The sequence below is a fragment of the Micropterus salmoides genome, unplaced genomic scaffold, assembly GCF_014851395.1.
Source record: "Micropterus salmoides isolate LMB-PRFRI ecotype aquatic unplaced genomic scaffold, ASM1485139v1 Ms_hic_scaffold_3, whole genome shotgun sequence".
Lineage (NCBI taxonomy): Eukaryota > Metazoa > Chordata > Actinopteri > Centrarchiformes > Centrarchidae > Micropterus > Micropterus salmoides.
Genome location: NW_024042261.1, coordinates 34,832,197 through 34,846,583, shown reverse-complemented (window position 1 = coordinate 34,846,583; position 14,387 = coordinate 34,832,197). Strand labels below are relative to the sequence as shown.

General features: G+C 40.5%; 1 protein-coding gene across 1 annotated transcript; it reads right to left on the bottom strand.

The window, feature by feature from the left end:
* Positions 1–270: 270 nt before the first annotated feature.
* Positions 271–12,252, bottom strand: kcnk6 (potassium channel, subfamily K, member 6). The gene is made up of 3 exons (XM_038693116.1): positions 11,754–12,252; positions 7,977–8,369; positions 271–2,180 (listed from the first exon to the last, which is right to left on the bottom strand). The coding sequence occupies exons 1-3, from the start codon at positions 12,064–12,066 to the stop codon at positions 1,936–1,938; spliced, it is 951 nt and encodes a 316-aa protein (XP_038549044.1). The 5' UTR covers positions 12,067–12,252; the 3' UTR covers positions 271–1,935.
* Positions 12,253–14,387: the final 2,135 nt, after the last annotated feature.

Here is a 14,387-nt window from a genome sequence, read left to right as displayed (position 1 = left end):
AGAAATGTGGAGTTATCAGGTATTTATCTGAACAAAACAGACTCAATCTAGTTTTGGTTCCAGCCAGATCCCTAAAAGACCAGGACAAACACCAATTACCTTATGACATAACATTACGTGGATCCCTGGTGGCAGCTTCACCTACAGGCACGCCACACTGTAAATAAAGCAAATTCTAAATATCTGTAAAAGGGGAACACTTGATGGACAACACAGGACGTGCATGTAAAATCTTTTGGATGATTCTATGGTACAAACCAACTCGCTGAAGACGAGGATGAGATGGTTCTTTATTTTAATTTATGGTAGTCTAATATGAATACATGTTAAACTGATTAAACTACAATAACATACACACCAACATAAACTGACAATTTTACAATATCAGGATATAATTAGCCTGTTTGTTTGACTACAACTTCAATGGTAAAAGAAAAACTGAACATGAAAAGGTGAGGTAAGCGATTCTAATCAAACACATGTCTTTTTGGCAAATACCGTCTGCCAGCTGTCCATTCTGTGTGCGCTGGAAAAAAAAATCTGGTGTTTATACTCAGCCCTGGCTCTAAATGGGAAATACAGTGGATTGTACCAAGCCACACACCATTTCAGCCATAACTTGTGTGAAAGGTAGCATTAAATGACTTGCCCACAGACATTCAGCTTACTTCCTAGTAGTCATTACTTGGGGTGTGGTTTGCTCTATATAAAAATGGTATTTGTCATGGTGTTGGATTTTTTTTTCCAGAAACACTTACCCCACCTTTAAAGTGCATTTCTATGGTGGATAAAATCCAGAGTGGAAATCACACAGAACAGGTCAACTAACATTTGGTTTTACATTCAAATGAATTACGCCCTTAATCACCACAATGAAAACACTGTTTTTCTTTTCATCAGTCCCTCTACTACAAACCCTTTGACCCTATATATTACTGTAATGGAGGTGTAGTAACATGTTGTGCTACATACATGTAGACACCAGGGGGAAGCACCATAAAGCAGGACAGCCCGTGTCCTGAGGCAAACGCAGTGCTCACTGTACTTTTCAAGGCAGACCCAGACACAGGAAAGTTATTACTTTCGCACAGGAAATCTGAAACAAGAGTTAACTAGTTAACACCCCCAGAGTTTGAAATGCTCAGCGTAGGCCCTCATTTGACCTTTATTTGAGGATGTGATCAAAAGGTTTAACAGATTCACTTGTCATTTCACTGGAGATCCTTCATGCTTGTGAAGATGCATCAAAGTGTTGCAAAAGTAAGTAAAGGCCATTCCTGGCCTGAGGTCAATATATGAGTGGACAGTCTGGTCATTGGTCTGGAGGTGTTTTGGCTATAATATGCATATGTTAAATATAAAGAGAAGGAGCTTAACAATGCACCCAAATAAAAACAAATGGAGTTAAAGGTGTAAAAGTTGAAATTGCATCACCAAGATTTAGTTTCAGCACAATTATATACAATATTTGTTAGTCATGAAGACAAAAATACATGCAAGACAAAAGTGATCTGATAACAACCAATCGTATCAAAAGTCAGAGCCCTTCATGTGCTATCCTGAGGCTGTAAACGCACCAGCCGAGCCTGCACGATGAACACAACACAGTTACAGCAGTGTTGAGAAGGAAAAACATCTGTGCCTTTTAGCCCAGGCAGGTTGCTGTAGTCAAGTTAAGATAGTCCTTTCGTATGTGCAGAAAGCGGTGTAGTAACCACTCAGTCACAAAGGCTGAATCTTAAAACTCACCTCAATTCCTCATTATTACTATTAGGTTCTCTCCTCTGGATGTTTTTAACAAGGAAACAGACAAAATGATAAAAATTAAGACTACAATTCAGATTCAGCCGACCAGTCTGGGTGTTTATCACTGGTTCAAGACCAAGGGGTCGCCAGAGGTAGAGCTTCTTTTTTATTTCTCTGCCCCCTCACAGCTCAGCCTTTGTTGATGCTGTTGTATGAGGGCTGAGATCCCGGCTCCAGGGGCTTGCTGGGCTCTATTTCTGTCAGGTAAGGGCGCGTCTGAGCTTCATCTTCGTTCTCCACGATGGGCTCCCTGTCTTCATCGGTCTCCTCACAGCGTGGCAGCTGCAGGACAGTGGTCAGGCCGTGGAGGTCCGCCATTTTGTGGAAGGTGCGCAGCAGGAGGTACATCATCATCAGACCAACAAACAGGTAGACTAGAGGAGGGGCAGAGAGACAGAAAGCCATTTATTCAACAGAACAATGTGCTAATCTACTTTTGCACAACAAAGTCATTACATGAAGCTGACTTTTCAATATTTCTGAAAGTATTGAATTAATCTAATTCATGGAATAAGACTGCACCAACATCCCATACATGAGGTGGCTTGGTGAATGTAATGGCAACCTGAAATTTAAACAGCTAAAGCATCCGACTCTTGCCCCAACCAGTAGGTTTTATAAGATTTGATAACCTTTTCTGCTCTATTCTTAAGTATAATAGGTACTCTCTCTAGGCTTTAAAAGCTTATTAAAAAACAAACTTTAAAAAGTAACCAATGCTTCTGAGATCATTTAATTTGTTTCATTCAATTCTCTGCAAAGGTGGATTAATTTACAATGGAGGAACACAAGTGTTGTCTACATATAGTCAGCCAACAGATTCATTTATGGGGAACAGACAGAAGTAGCCTCACATTGGTGGCAAAGGTTAACAAATATGTGCTCAGCATGAGTTACTTCTGCTCTGATTCTTTGCCTTAAAGTCACATGTCACATGTATGCACTAAACTATAGTAGACCATACAATAGTCTGACGATACAAGTAGGCCAACTCTAGGAGGCCTTATATTATTATATTATAGAGGCCTCTGCTCCATAACTTCACGGTGACTGTGGGAAGTATACAGTAAGTGGTGCAGGGGGAATCCCAGGTCAGCTCTTGCTGGTTATATCTGATTGGCTTTGCTCCTATATGTTTTTCCATCTGCAGGTTTCAGGAAGTCAAATTTTGGTGAAAATGATTGAATTCAACCCAACTGGCATTAGATTTAAAGAACAATGCATACAGATAATCACTCATTAGATTACCTTCATTGAATTACTGTACTTAAAATCAAACAGTTTATACCTGCAAACTTTAAACCTTTAATACTGTCATACTGCTCTTGTGGTGAAAAACAGAGCTTGACGAGTTAAAAGGACTTTGACTGTCCAAACTCCAAACAACCAAAATCTTTGCCCTACTAGCAACACTAGTAGTGCTGTGCTGTCGTGGAAAAGTCTTGGTACAGCAGTTTTGAACTTCAATAATATGAGGAGGAAGTTTCACCATGTTTGGGGCCTTTGCATTTCACAACTTCAGAATGAGAATACATTTTATATGGCGAAATGCTAAATAATATGATCATGGCTGGTAATAAATTAAACGTAGTATGCGAAAATGTTAAATTTAGCCATTTCGGGCTGCCATTAATAACATTATAGGGTGAATTCTGCAGTTATCTCAGGAAATAACCCTTTGCCATCTTTGTCTTGTTGAGAACACAAGAGATTTTAGTTCCTACTGCTGCTAGATTGACAAAAAAAAAATATACTTATTAGCAGCTGACTCATTTTCATTTACCGCTACAGCAGGCAGAACACATTTACATATTATCAGTTTTAGCACACAACACTTAAGTTGTGGAAGCACTAGTTTCAGGAAACGTCACATCATCAGGCTGTGAGAACAACAGGCCACATCTTGCAGTCGGTCATTAATCCTCCTCAGAACCTGCAGGGACTGTTTGGGTTAATCTGATTCGACCCGACCTACATCATTATTTAACACAGCCTGTAGGATGGGAAAACAACATGGCTTCTCTGTGTGAACTGTTGGGCCTCCTTCAAACTGAAGTCAAGGCACAGAGGAAAACATTAATTCCTCCAAATTTAAGACTATAGGGGGAAGAAAGGGTATATCAGCAGAACATTTGTAGTCTGACAAAATATCCTCAATAGCCACAGAAACAACTGTTTTACCATAGAAATTAAGGTGATATGCAGCAATCACACATTTTATGCAGTCCTGAATGTAGCAGTGCGCATTCATCTCAATAAGTTGTTTGTTGGATATTCACTCTCTCTGACTGACACCACGGAAAAACAAAACAGCATGGCTACTTTTAGACAAAAAGGTAATTCCAGTACCGATTCAATTATAGAGAAAACACCCACACAGAAACTGAAAACAAGAGCGTGATTATGAAAATAACCTCCATCATATGACAGTGATGTCTCATCTAAACATGAAGAAAATAACAACTGGGATCCAGTACAAGGTTTTATGAAGAAGCTCATTTACAATTAACATCTCAATCATATCTTTGGGAATGCCCCCAAATGGTTTCCATGCTAAGACATTATAATTTCCTGTCCACCCTGTCAGGCCAACACACTCCTGGTACTTGTTTGCAGTTTTTGAAAGAGTCTTCACTTCAATCAGTCTTCAGTTCAGCTGCAGGTCCAATGTTATTTTAAATAATACCACAACACTCCAACATTTATTTGGTTGCTGTTTTAGAAATGACATGCTCCCCAAAAACAGACATCATAAAATACTGCATTTTAAACATTTTAAAGCTGGCACTGGCACACAGGCATCACTTTCATTCTAGAAGAAGCTTTGCAGTGGGGATAACAGAAAGTGAATAACCATCATGTCTGGGTAAAAGAGATTAACGATGACTCACAAGATGGTCTTGCCAAAATGATGACAAAATCAGCTTCTAATATGGTAAATTAAAGTTTGTTAGGCTAGACAACCACACCTCCTCAAACCTCACCCTGAAACATGGCGTCCCACAGACGACTTCACCTACCGCCGCACACGGTTCTAATCCCATTATCAAGTTTGCAGATGACACAATGGTGGTTGGCCTCATCAGCAACAATGACTAATCTGCCTACAAGGAGGGACAATCTGGCCCTCAACACCAAGAAAACCAAAGAGCTCATTGTGGACTTAAGAAAGACCAAAGGTGGCGCGCACACGCATCAATGGGACCGAGGTTGAACATGTCTCCAGCTTCAAGTTTCTGGGTGTCCAAATCTCTGAGGGCCTCTTTTGGCCACAACTCATGAAGGCTCACCAGCATCTCCTCTTTCTGAGAGAACTGGAGAAAGTCCATCCATCTCCTCTGACAGTTCCACCATTGCACCATGAACAGCATCCTTACTTCCTGCATCCCAGTACGTTATGCTAACTGCCATGCTACAGGACTCTCCATTCCAGGAACTGCTTCTTCCCTTCCCTTCTTCCCTTCACAGTGACACCCCTCTATCATTCACTGTATGTTTATATTGCTCTGCACTTTTCTGCTTCTTACACTTCTGGTCAGGGCTGCACTCAGATATTCAATCGCTGCATTAAATTTTCATTTAATATTTCGTTTTTTTCCCCACATGCCTGACCTCCGCTCTCAGCAGTGATCGCAACAATCTAGTTCACATCAAAGGGAACACAAAATGACCTCAGGTTTGTGGGTGCACTTTAAATTAAGTGATGACAGTCTCTGATCCCTTCAAACCCGCAATAAATATTCCTCGTTTATCTAAAGGCAGTCTCCTCCCGCTCTTAGTCCTGCACTTGGATCTACTAGCCTAGCTGTAAAAAATTACAAAGTTTTGGGAATAATATCTTGCTGTTTTGGTTAGCCTATGCTGTGAGAATAAAGAACCGCATACACAGACTTACACATTCATGGCCGCCGTTATTTCTACCCACTTCAATACTCCCTCATTCATGTCATTGCCAGAACTTCTTGGGGATTCATCCCTCTTCTGCTATTCTGCAATCAAATAAATAGCTCTAGCTCTTGAAATTACAGCCTGCTTATCAACAGACGTCTAAACAATCAGGGTAATGCTACTGTTGAGGGACACCTTTCTAATGCAGAGAAATAGCCCTAGTTAAGTTGGAAATGCCATATTTCATTGAATTTACAAAAAAAAAGTTCTATATTGGGATATATATCGTTATTGGGATTTAAAATTACCTATATATTGGGATATGATTTTTTTTTCTCATATCGCACAGCCCTATATGGAAGTATTTCATCGAACAGACATCTGATCTACACACACTGAACTTCAGTAAGGAAGTCAAGAAGCTGTTGCACCGACTCTCTCTAGGTATTAAAATCTTATTGGAAAAGTCACTGATGCTTCTGACATAATTTCATTTGTTTCATGAAATTTTCTGCAAAGTTGAATGAACGTACATTGCTTATAGACTGCAAACAGACCAATTCAGAGAACAGTTTCATTTATGAAGAATAGACAGAAAGGCCCTAAAGTTGATGGCAAAGACAAACAAAATGGGCTCAACATTTGTTATTTCTGCTCTGATTCTTTTTCTTCAAAAAAAGCTATTTGGTTTTCTTTTGTCACATGTATGCACTTAACTGCCCCGCATAACCACAGAGTGCAGGTCCTGGACAATAGTCCCTTAATGTACAAGTAGGCCAACTCTTCTAGAGATTACAGAGGTCTCTGTTCCATTACTTTACAGTGACTGTGGGGAATGTCCAATGAGTAGTGCAGGGGAAATCATAAGGTACACAGGTCAGCATTGGTGTTTGCTGATGCAGGTTTCAGGAAGCCGAATTCAGAGAGCTGTTTAAATTATGAGGAACATTCCTGTCATGCCCTGGCTTACTACAGAGAAAAAGAGAAGCAGTGAGAGGTGCTACTTCTCACATCAGAGGTGAGAATGTAGACTGCATATATGGCTGCAAAGGTCAGCTTCTCCCCTCAGAGGAAGAAGACAAAACAATCCTACTGTAATCCATTACTGTCTTGATATGAAGTCTTAGTTTAAAACCAGTTTTTCAGGACATTGCATCTCATTTCCTTGTGTAACAAAAAAAACCCCAATTTATTTTCTCTTGAAAGAAGAAGATGAAAGTTTAAGAGATAAGAATCTTCGGTGAGATTGGTGTAATTATCGGTCATCTCTGGCTCTGTGCCTCTGCAGGCCACTACACTTTCAGATCAAACAGACATATTCAGGGCACACTTCTGTGTTTCTTGGCAGATTACCACCCTCTGATCAGCAATGGACTAGGGTGAAACAATTATCAGTACAGTGCATGGCATCACCTGCGTGTGTAAGACAAATTAAACGGGAACCCACTCTGGGTAAACACCACAGGTATCTTTAATGTGAACATGGACATCATTTACAGAAGCTATTATTAACCCAAATAGTAAAGAGTAGCCTAAGTGGTGCTTTTCTTCTTTTGCAGACAACGTGCTTTACAATTTGCCTCTTATTTACCCATTCACTCTCTCACACACACTCTCACAACTGCAAAGCTGCCATACAAGGCACTTCGACATGTGGACAGGAGGAGCCAGCAAACAAACAAACTGGGCTGCATTTAAAACTAATTTGTTAGACCTGCCTGACTCCAAGCTCAGTTAACAGAAGTAATTATGAATGCCACGGTGTCCCGGATCATGACGGACCACACCTTCTTATCAAACAAGTGCAGGTGATCAAACCTTAGAAGAGGACGGATGTGAGCCTGGTGCTGTGATTGTGTGACTGTAGAAAACCATTCAGAGTTAACTTTTAGTGAGTTGTGAAGTTATGAAAGTTATGAAAGTTATGAAACTGAAGCAGAAAAATTTGCCCCTAAAAATGACACGTCACACTTGTATGAGCAGGAAAAACTGGCTGCAGGTTTTGGAAAGGAGTACATACAAAGACACACCAGACACAAGTACAGATTCCACTAGTAGGCCTATGAGGATTCAAACATGATATTAGCCCTTATATCTGTTACAATAGAATTCATTGTAAAAAATGTACTTTAAAGGGCCAAATATGACTTAAACAATGTGGATATTCTTGGCTTAAGTCTGATAATACTGTATTTAGCCATACACCAATGGCTGCACTTGAGTCGGGTTACTGAACAAATGCATTGTTGATTAATTAGAGACGTAATAACAACAACACTCACCCATGACAGAGACCTGGTACAGTGGCCTGTACTTCTGCCCAGGCTGCATCCCCGGAACAAAATCCCCCAGTCCGATGGTGCACAGCGAGATGAAACTGAAGTAGATACCGTCAAAGAACGACCAGGACTTCTCCAGTGAGCTGAACACAGCAGCCGGTGCCACAAAGAAGCACAACACCACCACAACCAGTAGCAACAGGAAGTGGACAAAAGTGGCCGGACGAGGATCCATGCCCGAACGCTGCAGGAGGCAGACGGGTGCGAGGACCAGCGGGTACATGAGCCTCTGGACGCAGGCGTTGAGCACCAGCATGGTGAAGGGGACTCCTATTAGAGCGTAGATGATGGAGAAAGCTTTTCCAGCGTCAGACAGAGGAGTAGCGTGACCATAACCTGGAGATTAAGGAAGAGGACAGATATGTTGGAGAGTGGAGACGTTGGAGAACAGGATCACTGTTAAAATGGTGATACATTCCCAAATGTAGGAGGTGCATTGGGTAGCTTTAGCGACCAAAAATATGCTTTCATGCTTTTATGTTTTGATAAGATGAATATAAATCTCCTCTTAAGTGAACAATAAAGGTGTATTTTATTGAACGGTATACAACGCGCTAGAGGTAAGTGAGAATCTATGTTTTTGTCATTTAAACTTTATACCGTGTGCACACAGTGACAACGGCAGACACCTTAGATGAGTGTTTCTCTATATATTCATTAATTCAAGAGTTTGCCTCCCAGGTAAAAATACTGTACCTGTAAGAGAAGTGGTAACAGTAGCACATGACTAGTTCTTTTCGGATGCAGCCAAAAGAACTGAAAAACAGCAGCTGTGGTCAGTATCAATGGGAACTAATGCTGGGAGGTAGAAAATAAAACCCCGGCTCTTAGCACAAACCACTCACTGGAAATCTGCCAACGGGGAGACATTCTCTACAGCAGCACTGAAACTATTTAAACTGAAATGAGCCTCTGACTGGGCCAGATCTCAACTCTGTGTCCTCTGTCACATAAAGGAAAAGGGATTTACAGTAACAACCCAGTATATAATTATAATGAAGACAATACAGACGCATTTAAGAAACATTACAAAAAAGCCCAATCAACTCCCACACATAAAACTGCCACACTGATCCAGGACTAACCAGAGTCAGGTGATGAGGCCAGACGAGGGAGTCATGGCTCCACAGAGCAGAGTCAAAAATCTGTGAAAAAGTAGTGTTTGTACAAGAAGATCATATGATATCATTTGATGTGCAGTTGTCTATTTGTAGTAAGGTTATAGATACTGGATCTTAATAGAGCTACGCTGGGTATACGGTTTTCTAGGATAAATAACCTCACTCAAGGTGGAAGATTTCAGTAAAGACTTTAAAGAAACTTTAAAGAATTATGCAAAATGTTTTTGTTGACAGCGACCAAACAGCCATTTATGGTAAGAACCTGATAGTGCTATCACAATGGGCTGCCTGACCCTTTGGGCCCCTTGGCCTGTGCCCTGTAGGCCTGTTCAGAAATAGATCTAGTATCTTAGAGAGGAGGGAAACTGAGCGCAGCTGAAAGCATTGCGTCTTATCTGTTGATTCTGCAACTAACTAATTCAAAGTGAACTGATATGTAGAATTTGTACTTTAAACACCGGTAATAGTAATTACCCATTATTGTTCTTCATTAAATCTAACCAGTGTCGTCAATCACAAGCTACTGTAGCTCAGCAACCATTCAGTTTCAATGTGGAATGACAAAAAAACATTTTTAACAGCTGTACTTTACATATCTTTGATCAATCAAATTGTCAAGCACATCATGACCCCCAACTCTGGTCAACTGCCAGGTCCAAAGTGCTCAATGGTCACACCAATAAACATTACAGACTAAAGAGTAAGAATAACCTGGGTCTTATTTTCATACTTTTGGCCACCATTCCTGCTGGTCACGCTAGCATTTTAATATAATCATTACTGGGATAGGAAGATGCAGTGAGCACAAAAGGACAAAAACACAAGCAGTGAGATGATCAGATAGGTTCTCCCCATTGTAAACTTCCACAGTCTGATTTTGAAGACAGTACATTAAATTAGAACTTCATAGTTCTAATTTAATGTACTGTACCTTTGTATGTTCACAAAGTATTCATAAAAAGGCTTAGATAATAAACTGGAGGTTTGTTTACAACCTGCGCGATCGTCTCATCATTTGCTTGTTTTTCTCTCCATCCTCTTTCATATTCCCTTTTTTTTTGTAATAGATGCATGGACATGATTTCTGTAACTATAGTACCGTGGCAAATTTCAAAGCTGAAATGCTTAAAATATTAGGCAACTATGATATACAGAATTTCTGTTTGCATTCTACCTGGAAAATGATGGCTCTAAAACAAGAGGCTTTTCTATTTTTTCCCCATAATGTCTTAATATTAGGCATTACCAAAACATGTGACTGAATAAAGCATGGTTTTCACCGCACCGTTTTTGATGTCACTGATAAATCATATTTTTAGTGTGTCGAATTTGTGTAATTAAACTGCACATTCCACATGGATTGTCATATCTGTAGAAGCTGCTACTGAAACCAGGCTAACGTTATGGCCAGTTGTGGTGCTCAGTCAGTGTATTTGAATGTGTGCTGATGTAAATAAGCTGGATCCAACATACAGCACAAAGTATTCATCTACATTACATAATAGTAAAGCTTCAGGCTTATTTTCTCAGACGTTTTACAACAGTTATTACAGGCTGAGCAGTGCTCCTCATGATGACAAAAAAGTGAACTTGAGCAAAATCTCTGAAGTACCCCTTTATAATCAGAGACACTTGGTCCTTTGTGGGACTTACAAGTTTTATATGCTTAAAGATCACTAAACCAATAAAACAGTTATATTAGCATCATACACTGTGGCGAAATATTGCACATTTAACCTTAAAACAGATATAACTCTACTATAAAGTGCCCTGTGACCACGTACAGTTCCACCAATTTATCATTTAACTGCTGCTATTTAAAACCTTTATGGAAGATGGAACAAATGAGTTTTCATTCCACATATTGGAACTCTAAACTATCAGCCAGAGGGTAAGAGCTCATATACAAAGCAAAGCATGTGAAGTGGATCGTTCACTATTTTCTGTGTCTAAGCACACTTTTTTATATATTAACTGAAGAGAATGGTGTTCTTTCATCACTGCAGCCTTCATAGTGGTCTGCACAAGACAAATTAGCTTAGACTTTTAGACTTAGCTGTAATTGTACTTACAGGTTACATACCAGGCTTAAATACTGTATCTGATTAAATTCTCCAAAAATGTACAGCATGTTATTTTTTGTCTGGTAATTGTCAGTGACTGCCCTCATTAACAAACTTTGCCTTATTAATCAACTATAAAAGACCCGTGAACCCCAAATTCATATGCTAAAGAGTCTTCCATTTTTGACTGTGTATAGCTACAGATTATTCAGGAAACTTAACAGAAAATTATCTGTTCAAGTATTGAGAAAACCTAGGTATTTTCCATGGCTTTGGGTTTTTCCCGAGGTATGCTTGTGTTATTATCTCTGTAAGTTAAAGTCGCACAGTTGAACCTTGTCTTTCACATCCATGTCATATGGCAAAACAACAACATTAACAGTAGTGGACATTTCTGGTGTTTTTTCTCCAATCAACTGAAAGTCCCTGTATTAGCGGTTTTGTTTTGTTAGTTGACGCGAGTTTTGCGCAAAATCGCCACCTGGTGACGTCTCTCGCTAAAACAAAACTTCTTCTGTTGTTTTATTTGAACTCACCGACTGTGGTGACCAAAGTGTTGGCGAAGAACATGGAGGATGCCAGGTCCCAGTTTGAAGAAACGGAGGAGTTCCTGAGGACGAAGACGCCGTACTTGTTTGCCGTCAGCACTTTGACGAGAAAAAGTTCGAGGGACGCGGCGTCGACGCAGCTCTGGTTCAGAAACTCCTGCTTCAGGGCTTCCATGTCTTGTCGCAGCTTGTCCTCCACCGGCCGCTCGATGCTGGAGAAAACCAGAGCTCCGAACAGAAGATAGATGATGTAAAAGAGTATGAAGCCTGTAAGCAGGAGCCACCTGCCTACAGAATACATGTCTTGTTTTACTCCTGGATTAACATCAGTAGAGCTGCTGCCGACCGCGTCCCTCTTTGTTTCTATGACTGCTTTCTTGTCTTTTCTTCTGTGTGAGAACTTTTCTGGGGGCTGTCCTAATTGAACTTGAACCCCTCCTTGTCAACGCATCCTCCTCCCACAGCAGAAACAGGAGGGTGTGCTTAGCTCCGAGTCCTGGAAGTAGGCTACATCCAGGAAACGCGTTTTCATCTGTCACCACAGAAGTTTTGGATTATTGTGCTGGTAATTACTGTAGCTGTCTTTTCTCAATTCTAAATCCAAACAAAACTGTAATAAAGTTGATTGACAAAATCAGATTCATCAAAGACTTTCCAGCCTACTGAACTGAAAAATAAGAAAGTGACAGATCTCCTTGCCTGTCTTTTAAGAGCCATTGGCAAAATTTAAGTTTATTATCAGGGTAAATTATCTTTATATTGATCTTATTTTCCATTATTTTATATTTCAATTAACCTTTTTTTCTCTGTCTCCTCCAAAACAAAGAAAGAGAAGTGTCACTTATAGATGCCTTCTTTGTTTGGTTTAACCTATCAGAGTTGCAGATTGTTGTATACTGTATGCGTGTGGGAAGTTTGGAAAGTGCATATGTATTTGTGTATGTTGTAAGACTGTTTTATGTTTTATTTTATTGTTGATTGCTGCTTTTAGCCTTTACAGGATTTTTAGGTTTTCAACCAGATGTGGCCACCATCCTTTCTGTGATGTGGTCCTCATCTGGCTCTGTCGTGGCCACACACAGGTTGAGCCATCAGCATCATTTGGATGGTACTTGGCCCAGTAGGAAGTGGAAGATGTGGGCTTGGTTCCTTTTAAATCCACGTCTGTAGATCCTGAACATCCATCCATCCATCCATCGTCAACCGCTTATCCTGCATACAGGGTCACGTGGGGCTGGAGCCAATCCGAGCTGACTACGGGCGAAAGGCGGGGTACACCCTGGACAGGCCGCCAATCCATCACAGGGCCACACATTGAGAAACAACCAGTCACACTCACACTCAATTGACAATTTAGGGTCACCAATCAACCTAGTCCGCATGTCTTTGGACGGTGGGAGGAAGAGAAGAACCCAGGAGAGAACCCACGCAGACACGGGGAGAACATGCAAACTCCACACAGAAAGGCCGGGGCAACCGGGGTTTGAACCCGCATGCTGCCCCCTTATTCATGTACCAAATAAAAGTAGTTGGTCAATAGTGGCTTTATGAGATAAGAGTGTTTTTCTTTCACTGAGCCTCAAACTGACCTTAAAAAACTCAGTCAGTGGAAAAGATCCCATGATGTTCACGATGGCCTTTCCCACAGCCTTTTATGCCACTTACAAGAATGCAGTTTTATAGCACAAACACAGCTGTTGCAAAGTTTGGTATGAAAATGGCAAGTGTGAAAAGTGTAAAGTATGAGCTTGTGTGTGAAATATGTGCTTTCTTGCCAAGAGTTAGATGACTAACACCTCTAATGTCTGTACGGTAAATATGAAGTGACAGCCAGCAGCTTAGCACAAAGACTGGAAACAGCAGGAAACAGTTAGCCAGGCTCTGTCCAAAGTTAACAAAATTCTCCTACCAGCACATCCAACGCTTACAAATTAAAACTGCATACCTTGTTTGTTGATATTGTGCAAAAACAAGTGTAAAAACGACATGTTGCGGTTATACAGGCGATTATGTGCTGGACTATTTCTTGGCTTAATGAAACTTAACTTACATTCTAGTTCATAGGAAGTTCAGAGCTAAATCCCTGAGCCGTCAGGCTGTAACCATGCACTTGTTTTCACAGACAGAGGTTGCTAGGCACACTAAAATACCCAGCATGCTGTTAGTTTCTCCTTGAAAAAATTGCTGTCTTGTTTATGGTGTTTATGTAAAGGGCGGCTGATACATGCAGTGTAAACGTTAAGGTCAGGGTAGTCTACTGCCCATAAGCCTTTTCTCTACTACACAGTACAAAGCTCTGTTATCATGGTGTGGCAGGCAGACAGCTGCTCTGACTCAGCAAATAAAGTGCTTAACTCTCTCTGGACCACAGAGCTGCTGCACTGATCTCGCTGGGGAGAGATGTTGGCTTTTTATTAAAATGTGTACCAGTCGACGTGTTCAGCCATTGATATGGTGGAATATCCTGAAAAATACTGCAGACCAACTACCAAACCTGCAACTGTGATATATATATATATATATCACTGTATAGTCAGCTTTATCCAATGAAATCTAAAGACATAAAACGTATCAACATCAGTAGCAGTCATATCCGTAGAGGTAAACTTAAGCCATGCTCAC